Source organism: Pieris brassicae, chromosome 5 (genome assembly GCF_905147105.1).
Source record: "Pieris brassicae chromosome 5, ilPieBrab1.1, whole genome shotgun sequence".
Classification (NCBI taxonomy): domain Eukaryota; kingdom Metazoa; phylum Arthropoda; class Insecta; order Lepidoptera; family Pieridae; genus Pieris; species Pieris brassicae.
This window is the reverse complement of record NC_059669.1, coordinates 13428815-13453248: the sequence shown is the minus strand read 5'-3', so window position 1 is coordinate 13453248 and position 24434 is coordinate 13428815. Positions and strand designations below refer to the sequence as shown.

The following is a 24434-nucleotide window of genomic DNA, read 5'->3' as shown; positions in this document are numbered from 1 at the left end:
GGAACAAAGGACGTTTATATGATAAGGGTGGAATTTCGTGTTCTGCCTCGACGTCCGATGATGAAATTCAGCTGCAGGTATCTGAACAAATCCTCTCAACACTTTCCATGATAATTACGGTAAATGATGCAGAGTGATCCCGCATCTCTACGCAACGCCTAGGGGTCAAGCTGCTTGGAAAAGCTGCTGAAAAATTCAAACCGCTCTTCGTTGAATACGGTCTGTAGGCTCTTGCCTTGCTGAGCAAACCTTTTTTTGAGCCATTCCCGAAACATTTTCATTTTCCAAGGGTTTTAGCCAGGTGTCCTGAGCGTGCGACTCTTATCCCTGACGTCGTAGGTTTAACGGTGAAGGTAAAAATCTTGAGCAAACCGGCTCGGCTTAGACCCAAAATGACGGTATGTGTTACTTATCTATTAGCTTGACATATAACCATGAAACAGATCTAATAAAATTGTGGCGCCACTGATTTGTTTATTTTTATTTTATGAGTCCGATGTCTTCTAAACTGCTGTTATTAAATTTTTGTGCCTATTATCGTTTTATTTTTATTTTTAATTGTTACACATAAATTTATTGAAAAAAAACAACATTATTTATGAAAGAAATTAAGTACACTGCTGTAATTACAAATTGTATTTGTGATATATCATGTTTCTTTTTTGATAAATAAATAAATTATGTTGTTCATTTTAATTTTACTAAAAAAGGAACACAAGAACAGAGTTTCTTCCCTTTAATAGGCTGTAAGTAGTGTTATTGGTGACTTTCTTATGTTAAAAGCCTTATTACCAAACTAGGTTAGACTTATATTACTGATTAGTCTGAAGTTGGCTAGATTGTAATGTTCGATTACAACTAAGTATGTACTGTATGATGTATCCATGTATGATAATTTTTTTTTAAACTTTTATTAATAATATTATAATAATGAATTTACTTGATTGTTTTAAACGAAAAATTAGAAAGTGTAGATTGTGTGTGTGTGAGATTTAAACGTGTATTCTCTTGACAGAAAAGCTTTTTCATTTTACTACGTATATAATACTAGTAATATAATACAAAGCACAATGAACGAAAACAATTAATAGAAAAAATATGACATATAATATAGAGAGTAAATAAAAAAATATAACAATAAAAAATCAATGGCGCTACAACCTTTTTAGTTCTGAGCCTCTGTATCTGTTTCATCATCATTTGTATATCGAATAGGCAAGTAGGTGATCAGCCTTCTGTGCCTAACGCACGCTGTCGACTAGACCTCGGTCTAAGGGATGAGAGTCGCACGCTGAAGTCACTAAGCCAATACTGCTCCTAGAGAGTAAATAGAGTTCCTATAGTTATAGTATATATATATATATATATATATATACACATCTATTTAAATATTATTAAAGTATGGTGTTCAACTTTTCATCAAAGCCTGAGTTAGGTGTCTCATTTTGCTGTGTTGATGATAGACCTTTGTGTCCTTTCATCTCCGCAAAGGAAAAAGTTAGTTAGCTGAGATGAGACTCATTATAATAAACGCACTTCGGTTTTGCGTCTCGTGGCTTGTAACAGTCTACTGTGAGATGCTTTTCCGTACATTTTACACATCTCGGCTCCTTGGAGTAGTATTCGTGTATGTCCTCTTTAGCTTGGCACATCTTGCATTGGGGAATCAGTTTCAGAATTTTCTGTGGCTGTACTAGACCAATTCACCGATTACTAAGCAGTATTTCGTCTCCTTGATAATAGCAGCTATGTGGATTATTATGGGCGGAGTTTTGTAGCAAACGGACCAACAAATCAAAAAGACAATAGTAATCTTTTTACAACAATGATTTATATCTTTTTTGTTGCATGATACCAACATGGATAAATTCAAATTTATCGGTGGATTATTTAATATGATTTTTTTTAATATAAAATACGTAGGAAGCACTCGGAAGTCACATCTGATGTTAAGTGATACCGCCCATGGACGCTCCCATGGCCAGAAGGCTATCAAGCCAGGATTCTTTTCAGTGGGCAGCTGGTTCCATAGTGGTGGTGTGCCTTTTTTGCAGCCCTCAAATAAACTACTCTGCTTTCACGTATCTAAATGTATTCAAGCGCATCAGAAAACTTTCCGATCCACATACAATGAAGATATTATATAATGTACTAGAAGACCCGACAGACGTTGTCCTGTCTTAACTATGAATATTGATTATCATTATAATAACTCCGATCAAAGCATTTGTCTTAAACGATATTCATTTTTCTTACGTCCTCTTTGACGATATTTACTGCATGTATTGTGTCAGTGTTACATCAAAAAAGTTTGAAAAGTAGAAGCGCTATCCACTGAAAAAAATTGCTGTAGTAACAAAATTCAAGATTACTTAATATGGTGGTTAAGCACTCTTAAATTGACCAATTTTCCGTGAAATTTTCTATTTTTTTTTCATAGAAATCTTCTCCTGACAATAACAAACACAAAAAAAGGATCAGCGAAATTGGTCAAATAATATCCTGCTTTGGAGGCAAGTGCACTTTCTTTATAACCAAAATATCATCAAATTGAGATGTTAGAGGGCGAAAGTAAGTTTGTAATATTTAATAATTTAATAACTAAATAATTATTTATAAATTTTCATAATTTTTAGGATATACGTAAAGGAAAAAAATGCTGTTAGTTGAATGATCGTAATGGCCCAAAAAATATATTTGTAATTTTAGTAACTGCAATCAAAGTAATAATAATAAGTTTTAGAATTATTTAATTTTATTTTGTTTTCGTCAAAGAATAAAAAGTAATTATTTATTCATCCTTTGTTACACACAAAGCATAAAGTATTATTATTTATATATAATATTTCATAACATTTAAATCACTATCTCTACGAATGATAATATATAATATTGATAACGACAAAATTTCTAAAATTTGTAAATATGCAAAACATGTTTTCAAAAAACAAACATCATCATGAATAAGCAATATTTTTATTGATTATCATCGTGACTTGTAATATTTTTGATAAAATTACTGGAATATTAAGGACTTTATTTTTTTTCAATATATCGTTGGATTATTTATATGATTGATAAAGTTATGTAATAACAATGTCTAGGCTTTATTGACTATAGCCAAGCAGGTTATTGAACAGCTCGTCTTGATGTTAAAAATAAAATTATCTTTGCAAATCTGAATTACAAAACTTTAGATCAATAACAGACCGCGAATGGCCGTGGGATATAGAGAAGCCAGTCATTGGCTTAGTGCTCATCCTTCGTCAAACACACGCTCCTTTTCGCATTGCCATCCTCTTAGGAGTGTCTACATGTACTCCGCAAAGTGACCCTGTGGCATTGCCAAAAGAGGTAGACGTTTTTTCTTGCTACGCCACGCTCAACGACATTATACGCCACTATCTTGCTTCCGACAATGTTCTAGCCATTTTGAAGCATCCCAAGAGACGATGGCAAGTGGCCGGATGGGATGTCGTTGATCGCTTGGAAGATTGGACAGGCTTTGGTATGGAATGCTACTTGGGTGGTCACGTTTTCCAGCGTCTCATCTCCCTCGAACGATTAAAAAAGCTGACAGAGGCGGTGGCAGAGCAGGCGGAAAATAATTATTCTTCTTCTTATCCGGTACACTCTTGACAGAGCGGTCGTGATCGCTATGTCAAGAGTGTATTAAAAGTTGCAGATGTGATGCGCTTTTTTGTAAATTTGGTAAATCACGGCTTCACCTTAAAACAGCTCCAATGTTTTCCAACCTATTTGCATCACTTGGCAATGTGTATTTGTGAAATAAATAAAAGAAGTTACAAAGCCTCATCACAAACCCTAATTAGAAACAAAACAATAAAAAATCCAATTATATCGAACGAGTCAAAACAATTATATCATGCGTGTAATATTATCAGTATATTTTAAGGGGCCCAATTCCATGCGCCTCGTGAATATATTAATACTCTATGTAGTAAGTATCCCAAGTAAGATACTTACTACATAGAGTCGTTAAAAAATTTTGAGCTGTTTTAAGGTAGAGCCGTGATTCAACTAATTAACCGTATATAATAATATAATTACTTTAGTAATTTTACTAAAACATCTATACTAATCCCTATTTCCATTGGTCTCGGCATCACGCGTAAACGGCTGGTCCGATTTCACTCATTCTTTTTTTATGAAGAAAATTTTTTGTTACGATAGAAAAGTTTTTTTTCAGTTCATAGAGCTTTTACAATTCTAACTTTTTTCATGTAACCTTATGGCGTTTAAGATAACATTGACAGAATGCGAGCTAAAAATTTCGTCATAGAGGATGTAAGAAAAATGAATATCTTTTAAAGCAAATGCTTCAATCGTAGTTACGATATTGATAAAATACATGTTTGTGGTATATATATTAGATATAGATTTGACATTGCAGCCAAGCCGTCGCATATTATTTCTTACAAAACTCTATAAAGTAGGTAGATTCTGTAGATTCGACACATCTCTTAAGTTATTTGTAACAGCCGAATTTGCATAAGAAATAAAAAAAAACAGTGACGCTACAACCCCTAGTCTTGACTTCCGATTTCTGTATCTGTTTGATCATTTTTTTATAGGCAAGTACGTGTTTCAACGCCTGACACATCGATTTATGGGTATCATTCATCACAAGTTTATTTCCTCAGCTTACCAGCGAGTGTTAAATGCGGACATTGGAAGAAAAGTCCTTTAGTGCACAACTGGGGTTCCAAGAGACTTTTAAACCACTAAGCTAACGCTGCTCTTATTATTTGCATATTAAAAACCTTTAACTTAAATCCTTATAGCCTAAATCCCTATAAAAAGGTCCTTCTTTGTTACTTTAAAAAAATATTTTAGCGTTTTTATCGATAAAAATCCAACTATTTACATCTCAAGTTTTGTGTGCGAACTGCACCTTGATGCCGATACGATCGTTTCTTCAATTAACTAAAAATAATATTATGTAACATAATCCATCCATGACATTTTAAAGCACTTTCAAAATTAAACAAAAGTGGTATTAGTTACATAATTAGCTATATATTATAATAATTTTGTTTATAATATATGCATACATTTATTTGTATGTTATAAATAAATTATTTTCTTGGTTTTATTTATGCTTAGAATAAAATAATTTCGCGATTCAATTAATAAAGTTAAATTAACTACGTAGATAGTAATTTGTAGTTTAGAAGATACAAAGAACAGATACCAAACAGTAATATGGAAAAAAATGATATAGTGATAGTATTTAGTATATTTAATATAATCGATATTAACCAAGTAGCTATATAGACCAGTAAAGGCCCTACCAGAAGTATCAACAAATCTTTGATCTATTCTCTGAGGTATTTATTCATTTAAAATTCACTTATAATCTATTGGTACTTCTACCCTGCAAACTACACTTAATCTCCTGGTTGATTTGATATCTACGATTTTGTGTTGAACGAGTCGCTTATCAAAATTCAATACATTTTCTACACACGGGATTCATATACGTACATCTATCACGATCTTACAGTGAAGGAAACATCATGAGGAAACCTTGTTTCAAATCCAAAAACCGAAGACTATCAGACAGAAGGTGCACCAAGTTCGTGCACCGCCGGGATCGAAGCCACAACCTCACCGCGCGCTTTATCCCTACACCAACTCTGCGATTACTAGGCAGTATTTCGTCTCCTTGAAAGCAGCTAAGTGGATAATTATGGGCGAAGTTTTGTTGCAAACGAACCTACAATAACAAAACAATTATTATCTTTTTACAAGTCATATGATTTATATATTTTTGGTTGCATGAGATGCCAACAAGGATTTTTATTGTAATATTTTTTTATATAACACGAGGCCAAAGGGCAGAAAGCTCATCTGATGTTGAGGGATACCGATCATGGGCACTCAGGATTGCCAGAAAGCTCGCAAGCGCGTTGCCGGCCTTATAAGAATCAGAAGACGAAACTCTCAGTCGTGGAATGACGCGCTACTGTGTATGTTTGTGTTTCTCTAATGGAATTTTTTCATTCTATATGACTTGGCAATGTCTAACTGCCGTGCGTCAAAAATGTATTGGGTTTTGACAGAAGGTTCGGACGGTTTTCTAAGTCTTACCCAAAGTCTACGACATTATGCAGATTTGAATTGTATAACAATAAACATAATAAACTCTTATAAGTGATCTGTTCCAGAACCAATAAAAGTACAAACATAAAAAATATAGCAGAACAAAAGAGAATTAAGCCGAAAAATCTAACGTAATTTATTTAATTTTATTGATTAGTTTTATGTATAATTTCATAAACTGTCTTTCGAGTAAATTTCGTAATACCTTCGAAGAATACATTGATGTGTGTTGTGATATGCTTTAGCCACATAATAAATAAGCTACTAATGACAAATATTGTACGTGTTTATTTTGAGGGTATTTTCGTTGCTTTGAATCATTTATTAAATACTGTACTACACTTCAAGCTTGAAGTGTACTACACTTAGTGAAGCTTGAAGTGTAGTACACTTCAAGCTTGAAGTGTAGTACAGTATTTAATAAATGACGAGCAAAATATATAAAGGACCACGGTATCGTAACGCTGCGTTGTCAATTGGCACATTCTTTAAAAAAAGAAATCAGGCATACATCTCTCCACCTCTCTATTTAATCGCCAAGTTTTTTGTTTTACACAATGCTTGTAAGGAGCTGCAACCATTACACCATGTTCCACGTGACATTTTAAGTAATGAATAGTTAATTAATAATAATAAAATAAATGAAAAACAAAGATTTGTCCACTATCAGCACTAGCCATGGTGAAATAGGAGCACGCACTTACATTCTCGTGGGAACAATATGCAAATTCTTAGTTGAAATAATTAACAACTCAGCATACACGAATTCAAGTCACCGACCAGTCACCACAAGTGGTACCCTCCAACTATATGTTCTGAGTCCTAGATATTTTTTTTTCATTTTGACAACGCAGCAACGTACGTTACGTACGTTAATACATTAAGAAAATTTTGTCGTATTGGTCCGAAATTTAATTCCTATCAATACGAAATACAAGCAAATCATATACTTATTCTCGCCAGCTCCCTAGTTACTACATTACCTTTCCATCGTTATATATCCCGTGATACTTACAATACACACACGACCACTTGACCCAAAGTGTGAATAATAGGTTTGGCAGACCTCTTCTGTATTATTTATTAACCCGAATAACAACCAACCTACTCTTGCCATTAAATAAGTTCAATTAGGTCAATATGTTTTTGTGGACGGTAAGAAGAGGATTATCTCGTTCATTATGTATATAATAACTCACAGATTATTAACCAGTTGTCGTATCGTAGTAACCACGTATATTTAAACCGATATATTTTTTCGTTCAGTTTAATAATATACCTCTTCGAATATGTCGGTTCTTACTATAATACTAACTTTATTTTGTTTGTTGTTAATTTTATATTGGATATCGAGAAGAAAATTCAATTATTGGCTATCAAGGAATGTTATTCAACCTGCACCACTGCCCCTGTTTGGTAATTATATAGATTATATTATGTTGAGAAAGTCAATTCATGAAGTAGTTGGGGATGTTTGTGTAAAATATCCTAAAGAACCTTATATAGGAGTGTACTATGGTACTTTGCCAGCCTTAATTGTTCAAGAACCTGAGCTGATCAAGCAGATTTTTACAAAAGACTTCTACTATTTCAATGGCCGCGAGGCAAGTGAATATAGTCATAGAGAAGCAATTACAAAAACCCTATTTTTCACTAGTGGAGATAGATGGAAAATTATCAGACAAAATTTGACACCGCTCTTCTCTTCAGCGAAAATGAAGAAGATGTTCTATCTAATAGAAGAATGCTCTAATATATTTTCAAAGTTACTGGATGACGTATCAGAAACACCAAGTTTTGAGGTCAAAGCATTGGTAGCACGGTACACAATAGACTGTATCGGATCTTGTGGCTTTGGGATCCAGACTAAAGCTATGTTAGTTGAAAAGAATAATCCTTTCTTTGTGATTGGACAGATGATCTTCGAGGCGTCCAATATTAGAGGTTTTAAAAATATGGCACGCGCCGTATGGCCAGGTTTATTCTACAAACTAGGTTTTGAATTATTCCCTTCAGAACTCACGGAGTTCTTCGATAAAATGCTTAAAAACGTCTTTGAAGAGAGAAATTACAAGGATTCTGGGAGACATGATTTCGTCGATTTGGTTCTGAGTTTGAAACAAAATAATCATTTAGATGGTGATAGTATTAAGAACTTGAAAGGAGGAACGGAGAAGTGCGTTATCGAAGCTGACAATGACTTTTTGAGTGCACAATGTATGCTATTTTTCGCAGCGGGATATGAAACATCCGCTACTACACTTAGTTTTTTGTTGTATGAGCTGGCAAAAAATTTAGATAAACAAAACCGGGCGATTGCAGAAGTTGACGAATATTTTAAGCGACGAAATAAACTGGAATACGAATGCATGTTTGAGATGCCGTATATAGAAGCGTGCATCAATGAGACTTTGAGGCTTTACCCAGTTCTTGGTGTTCTTACAAGAGAAGTGATGGAAGATTTTAAACTACCTTCAGGTGTTTTATTGAATAAAGGAGTTCGTATTCATATACCAGTGTATTCCATACACAGGGATTCTAAGTATTTCCCAAATCCAGATAACTTTATACCGGAAAGATTTTTAGGCAAAGAAAAGGACAATGTAATACCGTTTACATTTTTGCCGTTTGGAGAAGGGCCGAGAATTTGTATTGGTATGTAATAAATAAATATTTACTTAAGGGCAAGATAATTAAAGGTTTAATTAAAAATATGTACTATTCGTATTATTATGATATTATGGTAGTTAATTATTTATTTGCATGCCTATTTTTATATGGCTGATTGTGCGGTTTTTTTCATAATTAATTATTCTGAATGTACTACTTACATTGCCAATTAACGGTTTCTTGTAATATTAACTATATCATTATAATAATTTATTAATAATATTGGCTTAAAACAGGTGACACTAACGTGATTTTTCACTAATATTCTTTTTTTTTTTCAGGAATGAGATTTGCAAAAATGCAGGTGACAGCTGGGCTATTGACGATCTTAAGAAAGTGTCATATCGGATTGACTAAAGATACAATTACTAAAGTCGATTTTGAACCACGCGCAATAACAACGCAGCCCGGTAAAGGAATCCATTTGAAGTTTACACTCAGGACATAAATTCATGGATGGCAACTCTGATTCACATAAATTGGAATATGTCTTACAAAAAAATCCTGAAGTAGAGTTTTTATTTCTTTCTTCACGAATAAAACCAGGATTGTTAAAAGAATTTTTATTTGCTCCTATAATGTATAACATGTATGTACGTATGATTATATGTATACATATATTTATTATTGCTATAGAACACTTTAGCTTTATTTAATACTCACATGATATCTTTAAAATTGATTCTTTCACTCAACTAATAAGAATTCGGATTCCCAAATTCCCATTACTCAATGGAACACAGGCAGGTGCTCGTCTTTTAACTGTTGTTAATTCGTTTGTACAAAAACTTGCACTCTTATTCTATACAAAGCTGCAATAAAAGCAATGTTCAATCAATTCCGTGGATGGGGACATAATCAGGGGCTTATCGGTTACTTAATAAACAGATCAGTATTTAGATTACTTGCATGCTTTTGATAAGACGGTTTAGCGCAGTAAATATTGTATATAAAAGGGTGCTACCATATTCATTTCACAAAGCATCAAAAATGGCAGTAACCGCAGTACTTGTAGCATTTCTCGGTGTAACATTATCAATATTGTATTATTTGACACAATATAAATTCGATTATTGGAAGAAACGAAATGTACCGTATCTTCAACCGACTCCACTGTTTGGAAATTACAAAGAATACATACTACTTAAGAAATTTCTCACCGAAGTCGTTAACGGAATTTGCGAAAAATTCCCAAAAGAACCATACATTGGTGCGTTTGTGGGAACAGAACCAACGTGAATTGTTAAAGATCCAGACTACATAAAATTAATCCTATCAAAAGACTTCTACTATTTTAACAGCCGTGAAATTGCAGGGCATTCACATAGGGAAATCCTTACTAGAAACTTATTCTTCGCTAGTGGCGATCGGTGGAAGATTTTACGACATAACGTAACTATCCCCTATTTTCTTTGGCGAAAATGAAGAAAATGTTCTACCTCATAGAAGAATGTTCAGACAACCTTGATAAAGTCTTAGTCGATTTAAGCAAACAGCCTAGCGTCGAGGTTAGAGCTTTAATGTCAAGGTTTACAATCGACTGTATTGGATCCTGTGCATTCGGCGTTAATACGAAGGCTATGAAACTTGACGATGGCAGCAACCCATTCGTGAAGATAGGGCAAAAGATTTTCGATGCCTCTAACATCAGAGGTTTTAAAGTTGTCAGTCGCGTTATTTGGCCTTCAATTTTCTACAATTTAGGTTTCAAAGCCTTTCCATCAGAGATTCCCGAGTTTTTCAGCAAACTCCTCACTAATGTTTTTGAACAGCGTCAATATAAGAATTTAGGCAGACACGACTTTGTAGATTTAGTATTGGGTCTGAGGAACGATAAATTTATAACAGGTGACAGTATCAGTAACTTAAAGAGTGAAAAGAAGAAAATAACACTGGAAGTCGATCATGATCTATTAACTGCCCAGTGTATGCTGTTCTTCGCAGCTGGGTTTGAAACATCAGCTACCACACTGAGTTTTATGCTTTTTGAAATGGCAAAGAATCCAGAAATACAAAAACGAGTGTTACATGAAGTAGACGATTACTTTTCGAAGAACGATAAACTATCGTACGAATGTGTTAGTGAGACGCCTTTTCTAGATGCTTGCATCAATGAAACATTAAGGCTGTATCCTGTAGTTGGTGTTTTGACAAGAGAACTTGTTGAATATTACAAACTTCCTTCTGGAGTGCTTTTAAATAAAGGTATGCGCATTCATATACCAGTTCAACATACACAACGAAATTCGGAACATTTCCCTGATCCAGATGTCTTCAGGCCGGAAAGGTTTATGGGCGATGAAAAAGAAAATATCAAACCATTCACCTATATGCCGTTTGGAGAAGGTCCTAGAACATGTATTAGTAAGTACAACTTTCATTATACATAGAAATCCGGATAATATTCTTTAACTGACACTCCTATGTTTTTCTTTAACGAAACCGAAAGTCTTAAAACCTGCTAGGTCCTTAACTTTATTCATAATTTTTTTGGGCAACGTATGTCAGTTGTCTCTCGACGTTTTTTTTTCACTGTATGCACTCGTACAGTGAAAAATAAACGAAAAAAAAAGTCCATTCGTGTACATTCGGGATTACAACAATCACAGGAATCTCAGGCCTTTTGTTTGTATGAGTTGAAAATGCGCTTGCGCAGGCCAAGGATATCGAGCTTGACGCGGGGACTGTGGGGCTGGGTCTACACTCAAATCCCTCTGCTATTCAGAGGGGTAGTGAGACCCGTCCCACTAAAAACACCTCAGCCTTTCACATGCCCTTAAGATGAGCCCTCGAGGTTCGCAAATCTGACACACAGAGCTCATTCAGGACCTGCGATTCCGGGCCACTCGAGGTCGAGACCCGAGCCTTGAACCACCGATCAGTCTACGGTCATCCCCAAACCCCTCCCTCAATCGCTCAGCAGCCTCCTTCTGCAGCATTACATGCTCACAGAAGGCGACCATTGCACTCCAGGCCTCCTCACTTCCTAGTAAAGCTAGTATAATACCAGGTAAAGTGAGGTCCGCCCCTATGACCGATACCAGGTCATGACGCTCCCTTGTCCAGGTGACACACTCAACCACAGTATGCTCCGAAGAATCTCAGGTCTAGCCTAGACTAACACTGCTCTTAATTATTTTTATTTGTTTTCTGTAGGTTAAGAAAATTTTAAATACTGTACATTCGATTGTTATGAATATATCTATATATATAAAATTCTCGTGTCACAATACTCGTCCGAAACGGCTTTTCTGATGCTTATGAATTTTTGTATGCATATTAAATAAGTCTGAGAATTCTCTACTACTATCTATTTTTCAAACCCTAAAGTGATGTCCACTCTAAAAATTTAATTTTTATTTTTTAGACGTTTTTATTTTATTTATGATACAGCATATTATACAAAAATACATACAATCCTAAATTGTCACCCCTCTACGATCAACCCCTATTTTTTATTATAATAGGTAGGTTATATTGAACTAAGAATATTTCCTGGAATATACATGTAAAAACGACGTTTGCCGGGTAAAAAAAAAAAATTTTTTTTTATTAATTTGACACTAAAGTTTAAATTTTTTTTTTAACGAAATATTTTTTTAGGAATGAGATTCGCCAAGATGCAGGCCTCCTCACGATCCTGAGAAAAATTCGAGTTGAAATGGCACCAGACACCCATATGACAGTGGAATTAGAACCACGCGCGCTGACCACTCAACCTAAACATGGAATATATTTGAAATTCGTACCGAGAGAAATATCTTGCTGATTTTGTCTAAGCTTAGCTATATTATTTGTGAACTATTCTGTCATTTAAGTTTTAAATATTATTTCGTTGTGTAAAATATTACCATTATTTTTGTATAATATAACTATTACCCATTCGTTTGTATTTAACACTGATTATTATTTTAGTATAATAAATGTAGACAATTTATTTATTACTTCTTTCTACTAATAACATTATGGGTAGAATAATTTAGGGTAAAATGGAAAGGTTTTAGGAGAACTGTTATAAAATATTGTATTTCATGTACTGAATTGTTACTGATAAAATATTTTGAATAAAATTAATTGGTATTTTTTTCTCTTGGTCAAGCGTGTGAAGGCATCCTCATCCATCATACCTACCATCTGGTGAGTATAAACTTTACCAATTATTATATAATATTAATAATAATCAATGGCGCTACAACCTTTTTAGGTCTTGGCCTCAGAGTTCTTTATCTGTTTCATGATCATTTGTTAAACTAATAGGCAAGTTGGTGATCAGCCTTCTGTGCCTGACGCACGCCGTCGACTTTTTGGGTCTAAGGCAAGCAGGTTTCCTCATGATGTTTTCCTTCACCGTTCGAGCTAATGTTAAATGCGCACATAGAAAGGAAATCCATTGGTGCACAGCTGGGGATCGGACCTACGACCTCAGGGATGGATGGATGAGAGTCGCACGCTGAAACTTAGACTAACACTACTATAAAGTAGATTAAAAACCTACATTTCAATAAACATTGTTTTCTGCCTTGCGACCGAAACACACTGAACCCAAAACCTTCAGGTTAAATGAGCCAATTAAGCGCTGGACTAAATGGTACAAAGACATTGAGCACAGGAAACATCACATGATATACGGCACACAATAAATTACAAGCAAAATTTATTTATAAGTCCTAAAACAATATGTATGCTAATGATACAAGAACATATGAAGTCATAAATTTTAAAAACATAATGATATTAGAATATAAATAGAAAGGGAAAAAAAGTCACAAGACTAAAACTAAATAAAAACTTAAACCTAATTAAAAGCGAAAGAAAAGCAATCAAATATGAAACTGGTGCCCAAGGTACAATTCACTAGAAGGATGACTAAGAAAACAGCAGGAAGTGACGTAGAGAGTGGCACAGTGCAATGAGAAATGGCAGGATTTGGAGTGACCCTTTTCTAAAAAAGGGCACACAGATACCTAACAGAAGGAGATAGAAAAATAAATGGGTTTTAATGTAAAAGTATCTGTATTAAAAGTAGAATTATTAAAATAAAAAAAGTATGATTTTAAATATGGATGTCTGTTTTAGGGCCCGTATTAATCTAAGTTTCGATATTCGGACTTTCTCCAACTTTCTTAATCACTATCAGTAATAACTTCCACGTTTCGTCGATTTCCTGTGACGTAACAAATTAAGAAATAAACTTATTAGGAAAAGTCAAAAATCATTTATTCATATACATATTTATACACTATGAACGCCAAAAAAAGAAATATACATTAAATGCTTCTAATTTTACATTTACTGCCAGTTCTCAAATCAAGGGCGTAGAACGGAAGAGAAGAACTGGCAATAGACTAGCTGCCACTCTTTTTAATCGCCAAGGTTTTTTTTTGTTTTACACAACGTTTGTAAGGATCTGCAACCATTACACCATGTTACACATGACATTTTAAGTAATAAATAATAAAAGAATAAATTTTAAAAAAGGTTTGGCTCAGATTGTCAAAGATCCTCTATCAGGAAGAGGCATGGTGAAATAGGAGCACGCACTTACATTCTTATGCGGACAATACGCAAATACATAGTCGAAATAACTAACATCACCGTATACACGGATTCAAGTACGACAGTCACCACAAGTACCAACTTCACGATTATAACTCATGGCTTGCCATCGGTCCCCTCGCCATAGAGACAAGCCGACGCATGGACTCCACCACAAGCAATGACATTAACGCAAGCATGTCGATCCTTGAAATATGAACTTGGCTACATAAGAAAATAATAATACTAATTATACTGAAATTATTTGATACCACATGGATCATGGTTTGTTCCTACTGTATATTCAAACAGTCGTGGATGTTGACGATTGTCTGGAAATGCAGCCGAGAGATTCAGTCGCGTTACCTCTTTATACTGGGGCAATTCAGATCCAAGCACTAGGATCTTTTAAATATTTATTTATTTTAGGCCTTAGGAAACAGTTTTACCTTATTGTACGATTTACATTTATTTATTGCCAACACTTGTATCCAACTAGGGATTTTGTTGAAAAAACGTATACAATTGACTTGGAAATAATTACGTGGGAACAACCCACAGATCGCTCTTATCGGGCGGGCTGCTTTTGCACTACAAATATCGATTTAATGTAAGGTATGAAAATACCTGAAATAAACGAGGTTGGCTGTATTCTCATACGTAATCGTATCTTTTTCAATGCGAACGCTGCAGAATTCGAAAGACCTTCTATGTGTTGGCTCCACTGACGTTTACTATCTTAAGTAATTTCCAAGACCGATGACGAATTATCAACAAAGTCTATTTCCTCATCTTTAATTATTATTTGAGAATTACTACTTTTTACATTTGTAGTTACAAATTTATTACATTTTGTCTTCTTTTCTTAAGCTTAAGCTTAAGAGTTTTAAACCAGTGAACAGACAGTGGAACTGTTTACATTCTCAAGTGATGGATATCGTTGTTTCGTCGTTCGTCGAAACGTGGAAATAATACAAAAAAATATTCCGGAGACTTATAGCTACTGATTATGATCGACTTTGGTGGCTAATCTTTTATCTGTATAACTTGCAATATGGCCATTTCAGTGAAAGTAATCCATTAATTGTAAAATATAATATATCTTAGCCTACGAATAAAGACGGCGATTATTAAAAGATTTTTTTTGTCCCTATAATGTAAATGTTTTTATGTATTCATATAGTTAATACTGCCATAGAATACTTAAGCTTGGTTCAATACTAGCATGATATATTTAAAATTGGTTATTTCACTCGACTAATGAAATTCAGATTCCCAATTTCCAATTGTATAATTATATACTTAGCAATACTCTGGCAGGTGCTTTAGGTCTTTCAACTTTAGTCAAAGTTTAGGAAAGAGATTTGTCTAAAATCAAAAAAAAAATGACACTCTTATTCTATACAGACAAAGCTGTACCAAAAGCATTGTTCGAACATCGATTAATTATAATATCAACGCAATCATGTCTATGGCTAGGAATCTATTCTAGGTCTTATCGGATACTTAATCAGTAATCAGATTATTTATAAACAATTGTTATATATCATTTTGATAAGAATGTTCAACGCAGTGAATGTTGTATATAAGAAGGTGCTATCATATTCATTTCACAAAGCGATAAAAATGGCAGTAACCGCAGTACTACTTGCATTTCTCTGTGTAATATTATCAATATTGTATTATTTGTCACAATATAAATTTGATTATTGGAAAAAACAAAATGTACCCTATCTACAACCGACTCCGCTATTTGGAAATTACAAAGAATACATACTACTTAAGAAATTTCTCACCGAAGTCGTTAATGGATTATGCGAACAATTCCCAAAAGAACCATACATTGGTGCGTTTATGGGAACAGAACCAACGTTAATTGTTAAAGACCCAGACTACTTAAAATTAATCCTAACAAAAGACTTTTACTATTTCAACAGCCGCGAAATTGCTGAGCACTCACATAAAGAAGTCTTGGGTAGAAATATATTCTTCACTAGTGGCGATAATTGGAAGATTTTACGGCAAAACGTAACTCCCCTATTCTCTTTGGCGAAAATGAAGAAAATGTTCTACCTCATAGAAGAATGTTCAGACAACCTTGATAGAGTCTTATTCGATTTAAGCAAACAGCCTAGCGTCGAGGTTAGAGGTTTAATGTCAAGGTTTACAATCGACTGTATTGGATCCTGTGCATTCGGCGTTAATACGAAGGCTATGAAACTTGACGATGGCAGCAACCCATTCGTGAAGATAGGGCAAAAGATTTTCGAGGCCTCTAACATCAGAGGTATTAAAGTTGTCAGCCGCCTTATCTGGCCTTCAATTTTCTACAATTTAGGTTTCAAAGCCTTTCCATCAGAGGTACCAGAATTTTTCAGCAATCTTCTCACTAATGTATTTGAACAGCGTCAATATAAGAATTCAGGCAGACACGACTTTGTAGATTTAGTGTTGGGTCTGAGTGCTGATAAATTTTTAACCGGAGACAGTATCAGTAACTTAAAGGGTGAAAAGAAGAAAACAACACTGGAAGTCGATCATGATTTATTAAGTTCCCAGTGTACACTATTCTTCGCAGCTGGATTTGAAACATCAGCTACCACACTGAGTTTTATGCTTTTTGAAATGGCAAAGAATCCAAATATACAGAACCGAGTGTTAGATGAAGTAGACGATTATTTTTCAAAGAACGATAAACTATCATACGAATGTGTTAGTGAGACACCTTTGCTGGACGCCTGCATTAATGAAACGTTAAGGCTTTATCCCTTAATTGGTGTTTTGACAAGAGAACTTGTTGAAGATTACAAACTTCCTTCTGGAGTGCTTTTAAATAAAGGCATGCGTATTCATATACCAGTTCAACATATACAACGGAATTCGGAATATTTCCCGGATCCAGATGTCTTCAGGCCTGAAAGGTTTATGGGCGATGAAAAAGAAAGTATCAAACCATTCACCTATATGCCGTTTGGAGAAGGTCCTAGAACATGTATTGGTAAGTGCAACTTAGATTATATATAAAAACCAAAACGCCGTGAGTAAACCGGCCTAGTCTAGGCACCGCTCACTAACACTGCTAATAAATATTCATATTTAATGTAATTTATGTAGTTATGATAACAAAATTATATTATTTATTTGTGACCCAAAATCTTAGAACTTATTTATAACGAAATATTTTTTAGGAATGAGATTCGCCAAGATGCAAATAACTGCAGGCCTACTCACGATCCTGAGAAAAATTCGAGTTGAACTGGCACCAGACACCCATATGACAGTGGAATTAGAACCACGCGCGATGACCACTCAACCCAAACATGGAATATATTTAAAATTCGTACCGAGAGAAATATCTTGCTAATTTTATCGCCTTATGTATTAAGAGAAATCTAATGATAAGTATTAATGTGGTTTTTATGATTATTTGTGAATTATTCTGTAATTTACGCTATAAAATCGGTCTGTATAATATTACCATGATTTTTATATAATATAAAGATTACCCATTCGTGTGTAACACTGTGATTATTATTTTATAATAATAAATGTAAATAACTTATTTTTTACTTAATTTCTATACCTACCTACTCTACAACATGGGTAGAAGAATTTGGGGGAAAATTTAAAGCTTTTAGCAGAACTATTATAAAACAGATAAAATATTTAATATTAAACTAAAGTCCGGAAGTCATGTCTTCGTGTCAACACATCTATCCTCATCTATCATACCTGCCATTTGGTGAGTATAAACATCACCAATTATTATTTAAAGTAGAAGAAATATCTCTTTCAATCATAATTGGTTTCTAACTTGTGACCGAAATACACTAAATTCAGGTTAAATGAGCCAACGCAGCGCTGGACTAGATGATACAAGAACATTGAGCACGGGAACCATCACATGATATACAGCACACAATAAATTACAGGCAAAGTTTATTTATAAGTCCTAAAACAATATACTTGCTACAAGAACTTATCAGTTAATGCATTTTACAAGCATAATCATATCAGAACGTAAATAAATTTAAGTAGAATGGGAAAAAAGTCAAATGGGAAAAGAGGACAATTATTATTAATTAAGAGCGAAACAAAAGTGGAGCAAGGTACTATTAATTGTTGCCCAAGGTGCAATAACCTAAAAAAAGAGGACTACTAAAAAGATGCATAGACAAATTAAGAAAATAGCAGTTGGTGACGCAGAGACTGGCACAGTGCAGTGAGAAATGGCGGGATTTGGAGCGGGCCTTTGCCAAAAAAGGCCACACCGATGCCTAATAGAGGGAGATACAAAAATAAATGTGTTTTAATGTAGAAGAAGAATGTGTTTTAAAGTGAATTAAAAGGTTATTTGTAAGACCGAAATAAACAAACTTACAGTAAGTATAAAGGAAGTAAGATTTTTAGACTTTACCTTCCACGATGAGATGTCAAACACGTTTTTATTTGTACGATGCAAAAAATTAAAATTTCTATATATATCCCTGTTCCCCTTGGTCACGGCATCACGGGCGAACGGCGTGTTGTGTTTTTATTACACCATATTAGTAAGTAATCCTTATTTTTGTTACGATAGCATTTTTTTTCAGTGCATAGCGCTTTTACAATTCAAACTTTTTTCATATAACATTAGGGCGATTGACATACAATTAACAGAATGCATGCTGCAAATATCGTCCAAGAGGGTGTAAGAACATTGGAATCGTTTCAAACAAATACTTCTATCGTAGAATTATATTGATAAAATACATATAAAATAATTACAGTCGCCTATTGTTCGTGGCATTAATCTTGAAAATCCATGTTTTTTATATGCCTTCTATTCCCGTCGGAATACCAAAAAAACTATTTATATACGCGCCACAAAAACTAACAAAGAATGTTATATAATAAACCAACACTTTGTTTCTGAAATATTTTTTTAGTTAATTATACCAATTCGAAATCAATATTCATAGTTACAACACGTATCAGGTCCGCCAGTCTAATATATGTAGTCACCCTAGAATTTTTTAGAATGAACATCAGAAGTAATTTCCATATTTCGTCGATTTTCTGTCACGTAACTAATTGAGATATAGGACTTATTAGGAAACTTCTTTTTTTGTACAGCTTGCAATATGGCTATTTTTAAAAAACTGTAAGAGTTTTAGATTTGCCGCCAATCCACAAAAACAAATGACAAATGAAAAAAGTTTTCATTAGCAATGTTTCTAACTGCCCCTTAACATTTTCAGTGTTACCTTGGTATATGCTAGGCTACAAATAAAACCGGCCGGTTTACCGATTGTAAGAAGTTCTTTCATTTGCCCTTATAATCTATATGTATTCATATAGTTAATACTGCTATAGAATACTTTAGCATGATTTAATACTAGCATGATATGTTTAAAATTGTTTATTTCATTCGACTAAAGGGAGTTCGGATTCCCAAACTCCAATGGTATACCTACTCGGTGAAATACTGGCAGGTGCTCGTATTTTGACTGCAGTCGATTCAGTTGGAAAATTTAGGACAGAGATTTACTGAAATCAGATAAATATAAGCACTCTTATTCTATACAGACAAAGCTGCAATAAAAGCAATATTCAAACATCGATATTATCAACACAATCATGTCTATGGTTAGGAACCTATTCTAGGGCTTATCGGTTACCTAATAATCTTTTGTATCTTATATAATATATATATTACTCTTATCACAATTATATATAATTGTGATAAGAATGTTTAACGCACCAAAAATTGTATATAAAAGGGTGCTATCATGTTAATTTCACAAAGCAAAAAAAATGGCAGTAACCGCAATACTCCTTGCATTTCTTGGTGTAATATTATCAATATTGTATTATTTGTCACAATATAAATTTGATTATTGGAAGAAACGAAATGTACCGTATCTTCAACCGACTCCACTGTTTGGAAATTACAAAGAATACATACTACTGAAGAAGTTTCTCACCGAAGTCGTTAATGGAATATGCGAACAATTCCCAAAAGAACCATACATTGGTGCGTTCGTGGGAACGGAACCAACGTTAATTGTTAAAGACCCAGACTACTTAAAATTAATCCTAACAAAAGACTTCTACTATTTCAACAGCCGCGAAATTGCTGAGCACTCAAGTAAAGAAATCTTGGGTAGAAATATATTCTTCACTTATGGCGATAATTGGAAGATTTTACGGCAAAACGTAACTCCCCTATTCTCTTTGGCGAAAATGAAGAAAATGTTCTACCTCATAGAAGAATGTTCAGACAACCTTGATAGAGTCTTATTCGATTTAAGCAAACAGCCTAGCGTCGAGGTTAGAGGTTTAATGTCAAGGTTTACAATCGACTGTATTGGATCCTGTGCATTCGGCGTTAATACGAAGGCTATGAAACTTGACGATGGCAGCAACCCATTCGTGAAGATAGGGCAAAAGATTTTCGAGGCCTCTAACATCAGAGGTATTAAAGTTGTCAGCCGCCTTATCTGGCCTTCAATTTTCTACAATTTAGGTTTCAAAGCCTTTCCATCAGAGGTACCAGAATTTTTCAGCAATCTTCTCACTAATGTATTTGAACAGCGTCAATATAAGAATTCAGGCAGACACGACTTTGTAGATTTAGTGTTGGGTCTGAGGGATGATAAATTTTTAACCGGTGACAGTATCAGTAACTTAAAGGGTGAAAAGAAGAAAATAACACTAGAAGTCGATCATGATCTATTAAGTTCCCAGTGTACACTGTTCTTCGCAGCTGGATTTGAAACATCAGCTACCACCCTGACTTTTATGCTTTTTGAAATGGCAAAGAATCCAGAAATACAAAAACGAGTATTAGATGAAGTAGACGATTATTTTTCAAAGAACGATAAACTATCATACGAATGTGTTAGTGAGACACCTTTGCTGGACGCCTGCATTAATGAAACGTTAAGGCTTTATCCCTTAATTGGTGTTTTGACAAGAGAACTTGTTGAAGATTACAAACTTCCTTCTGGAGTGCTTTTAAATAAAGGCATGCGTATTCATATACCAGTTCAACATATACAACGGAATCCGGAACATTTCCCTGATCCAGATGTCTTCAGGCCTGAAAGGTTTATGAGCGATGAAAAAGAAAATATCAAACCATTCACCTTTATGCCGTTTGGAGAAGGTCCTAGAACATGTATTGGTAAGTGCAAGTTATATTACGTATATAGAGAAATCAGAACTTTTATGTTTTTCTTTAACAAAACCCGAAATCTTAAAACTTGGTCGGTCATTAACTTTATTCATATTTTCTTTAGATAACATAAAAATTGACTGTACGTTTTTACATATATTGTTCTTAGCCTCAGAATTTGGCCTGAGGTGTTTCCTTCCACTGTATACATAATGTGGAAAATCCATTGGTTCACAGACGGGATTACTACGTGCCATCTCAGGTATAAGAGTCGCAAACCTAACCTAGACAAACACTGCACTTAAAATATTCATGTATAGATTAATTTTATTTCTGTGACACAAAAATTTAGAATGATTTTAACGAAATACTTTTTTAGGAATGAGATTCGCCAAGATGCAAATGACTGCAGGTCTCCTCACGATCCTGAGAAAAATTCGAGTTGAACTGGCACCTGAGACCCATATGACAGTGCAATTAGAACCACGCGCGCTGACCACTCAACCTAAACATGGAATATATTTGAAATTCATACCGAGAGAAATATCTTGCTGATTTTACCGGCTTATATATTTCGAGAAATATTATACGTGTTAATATGGTTATCATGATTATTTGAAAATTATTCTGTAATTTACGCTTTAAAATCGTTGTGTATAATATTACCATCTATTACCATTTTTTGTTTATAATAACTACTACTAAATTATTATTTTATTATAATAAATATAGAGAATTTATTTTTTACTTAATTTCCCTACTAATGACACAATTATATATATATATATTAATTTAATATAATTCAATATTTTTTTTTTAATTTTTAATTATTTTGCCTCGCGGGCTTAATCGTGTAATGAATTGAGAATCATATTTACTTTACAGTATTTGTAGATATTTATTTAAATATTATCCTTGACTTTATTTATTGAAACTGTATTACATTAAAAATAAATATTGGACGAGAACAAATTGATTAAGTTTTTAAAAGCAATTTAAAATACACATTATGATATTATTGTACATATGACATTATTTTTAATCGAGAAAGATGTTATAATTAAACAAAATAAAGAATATGCATACGTACATATTAATTTATCCATCAAGTCGTAGAGTACCTAAAATTAAGGCAATACACAGATTTTGCCTAAAATAAATAAAAAAGTTGGAAACGACCGACTATGTGTATCGGCTGAAAAAGGCCAAACTTGCTGCAGTCTGATAGTTTACGAATTACGGAGGGAAATTAAACATTATTGGATTTCCATTCCCTAATTGCCATCATTTCATACAATCTGATAAAAGCCAAGAGGCTGATTGCAGGTTAAAAAAAATATACATAATAAAAAGGCTATTTAGTTAAAAATTAAGTTCACAAGCCTCCACACTAGGATTCGTGTGTCGTGGGCTAGTCTCTATATTAACTATCTATGTTTACTGCACTGGACAATAATTTCAAAATAACAATTCATTTTTAAATTAAAATATTGTTGCACAACATATTTTTTTAATTCCGCATACAAATGAGAAGGTTGTTTTGAATCGTTAGTGAACATTTTGTTTATAAATGTTCACACTCTATATCTTGTATTGATAAGATTAGGTAAGCGTAAAAATATTGGCTAATCTGTCTGCCTATATATGGAAGATTTATTTATATTTTCTATTTCTTTCTTCACTTAATTTTTTAAGGTGAAACCTTTCTATCTATATTGGAAAAAAAGTCTCATTTTTTGGTTACGCGTCACATTTTTTCGGTACGTGTCCATCTTTTTCTTGCCTCTACCACGGTTGATTCGAAGAGATTCGAAGCCATTAATAACGATAACAATGATAATATAATTCTATTACAATTAATGAAATTCTCTAATATTCTTAGAAGTAATGAGGTAAAATGAAATAATTATATTATTTGTATTCATGTCTATGATAATAAAACTTTATCTTATTTAACTTTATTTAACCAATTCCTGTAAAGTTGCATATAGTAGATCATTTTTCACAAAAATAAAGTCATAAAGAAGTTTTATTTCTTTTGTGTGTACACTAGAACACGCACACATTTTTATTTATGTTACAAACATTGGTCGTTTTGTTCACTTCAAGTGTCATTAACAGAATTTCGTCCTTAAAATTTAAAAAATTTAAGCGTATATCGTATGTATGTCGTTATACGACTTTATTATAAAAGCAAAACTGTAAAAGCGGTCATATAAGACCATTCAATATTTGTCTCGGTCTAAAGCGGTCGCAAAATGATGATTGTTCTCGCCTTAACCGTAATATTCGCATTGATTTTATACAAAACAACTTCCAAATTTAACTACTGGAAACAGAGAGGCGTACCCTATCTCCAACCAATTCCATTTTTCGGCAACTATAAAGATTATATAATCCTAATACAATAACACACGCTGTGAACAAGATATGTGACAAGTTTCGTGAAGAACCATACATCGGAGCCTTTTACGGAACGGAGCCGACTTTAATTGTGAAAAACCTCGAGTACATCAAACTTGTCCTAGCCAAGGACTTTTATTACTTTAACAGCCGAGAAAATAGCGATTATGCAACCAAAGAAATCTTAACAGTAGGCTTGTTCTTGTCAGGTGGTGACCGGTCGAAAGTTGTGCGGCAACATTTAACACCATTCTTTTCGTCCGCGAAAATGAAGAAAATGTTTTACTTGATAGAAGAATGCACGGCGGGGCTGGAAAAATTGATTGAAGATTCGCTTCAGAAGCCTAAGGCAGGAGTACGGTCGATGATGGCAAGGTATACAATAGACTGTATTGGATCATGTGCTTTTGGCGTTAATATAAATGCAACCTCTTCCGAAGAACATGAAAACCCATTCTGTGTAATCGGACGTAAGATCTTCGAGCCATCCACTGCTAGAGGTCTAAAGTTAATTGGACGAGCAGTGTGGCCGGAATTATTC

At 33.8% G+C, this 24434-nt stretch overlaps 4 protein-coding genes across 4 annotated transcripts; all 4 read left to right on the top strand.

The window, feature by feature from the left end:
• Positions 1 to 7415: 7415 nt before the first annotated feature.
• LOC123709524 (cytochrome P450 6B5-like) lies at positions 7416 to 9728 on the top strand. Its single transcript, XM_045660919.1, has 3 exons — positions 7416 to 8781; positions 9078 to 9206; positions 9685 to 9728. The coding sequence occupies exons 1-3, from the start codon at positions 7416 to 7418 to the stop codon at positions 9726 to 9728; spliced, it is 1539 nt and encodes a 512-aa protein (XP_045516875.1).
• Positions 9729 to 10317: 589 nt separating this feature from the next.
• On the top strand, positions 10318 to 22085 carry LOC123709794 (cytochrome P450 3A19-like). The gene is given in 4 exon segments (XM_045661343.1): positions 10318 to 11160; positions 12400 to 12417; positions 12420 to 12537; positions 22018 to 22085. Coding segments are annotated over 4 exon segments (948 nt in total). The 5' UTR covers positions 10318 to 10376; the 3' UTR covers positions 22046 to 22085.
• On the top strand, positions 15935 to 17893 carry LOC123709792 (cytochrome P450 6B2-like). Its single transcript, XM_045661341.1, has 2 exons — positions 15935 to 17329; positions 17520 to 17893. Exons 1-2 carry the CDS (start codon positions 15958 to 15960, stop codon positions 17693 to 17695), a joined length of 1548 nt encoding a protein of 515 aa, XP_045517297.1. The 5' UTR covers positions 15935 to 15957; the 3' UTR covers positions 17696 to 17893.
• Positions 20128 to 22045, top strand: LOC123709793 (cytochrome P450 6B2-like). Its single transcript, XM_045661342.1, has 2 exons — positions 20128 to 21499; positions 21870 to 22045. The coding sequence occupies exons 1-2, from the start codon at positions 20128 to 20130 to the stop codon at positions 22043 to 22045; spliced, it is 1548 nt and encodes a 515-aa protein (XP_045517298.1).
• Positions 22086 to 24434: the final 2349 nt, after the last annotated feature.

Excerpts from the sequence above, each read along its gene's own strand:
- LOC123709524 (XM_045660919.1), top strand. The coding sequence starts at position 7,416 with ATGTCGGTTCTTACTATAATACTAACTTTATTTTGTTTGTTGTTAATT. Across the intron at positions 8,782-9,077 it reads AGGGCCGAGAATTTGTATTG|GAATGAGATTTGCAAAAATG; the intron begins GTATGTAATAAA and ends TTTTTTTTTCAG. Across the intron at positions 9,207-9,684 it reads CGCAATAACAACGCAGCCCG|ATCAGTATTTAGATTACTTG; the intron begins GTAAAGGAATCC and ends CTTAATAAACAG.
- LOC123709793 (XM_045661342.1), top strand. The coding sequence starts at position 20,128 with ATGGCAGTAACCGCAATACTCCTTGCATTTCTTGGTGTAATATTATCA. Across the intron at positions 21,500-21,869 it reads AGGTCCTAGAACATGTATTG|GAATGAGATTCGCCAAGATG; the intron begins GTAAGTGCAAGT and ends ATACTTTTTTAG.
- LOC123709792 (XM_045661341.1), top strand. The coding sequence starts at position 15,958 with ATGGCAGTAACCGCAGTACTACTTGCATTTCTCTGTGTAATATTATCA. Across the intron at positions 17,330-17,519 it reads AGGTCCTAGAACATGTATTG|GAATGAGATTCGCCAAGATG; the intron begins GTAAGTGCAACT and ends AATATTTTTTAG.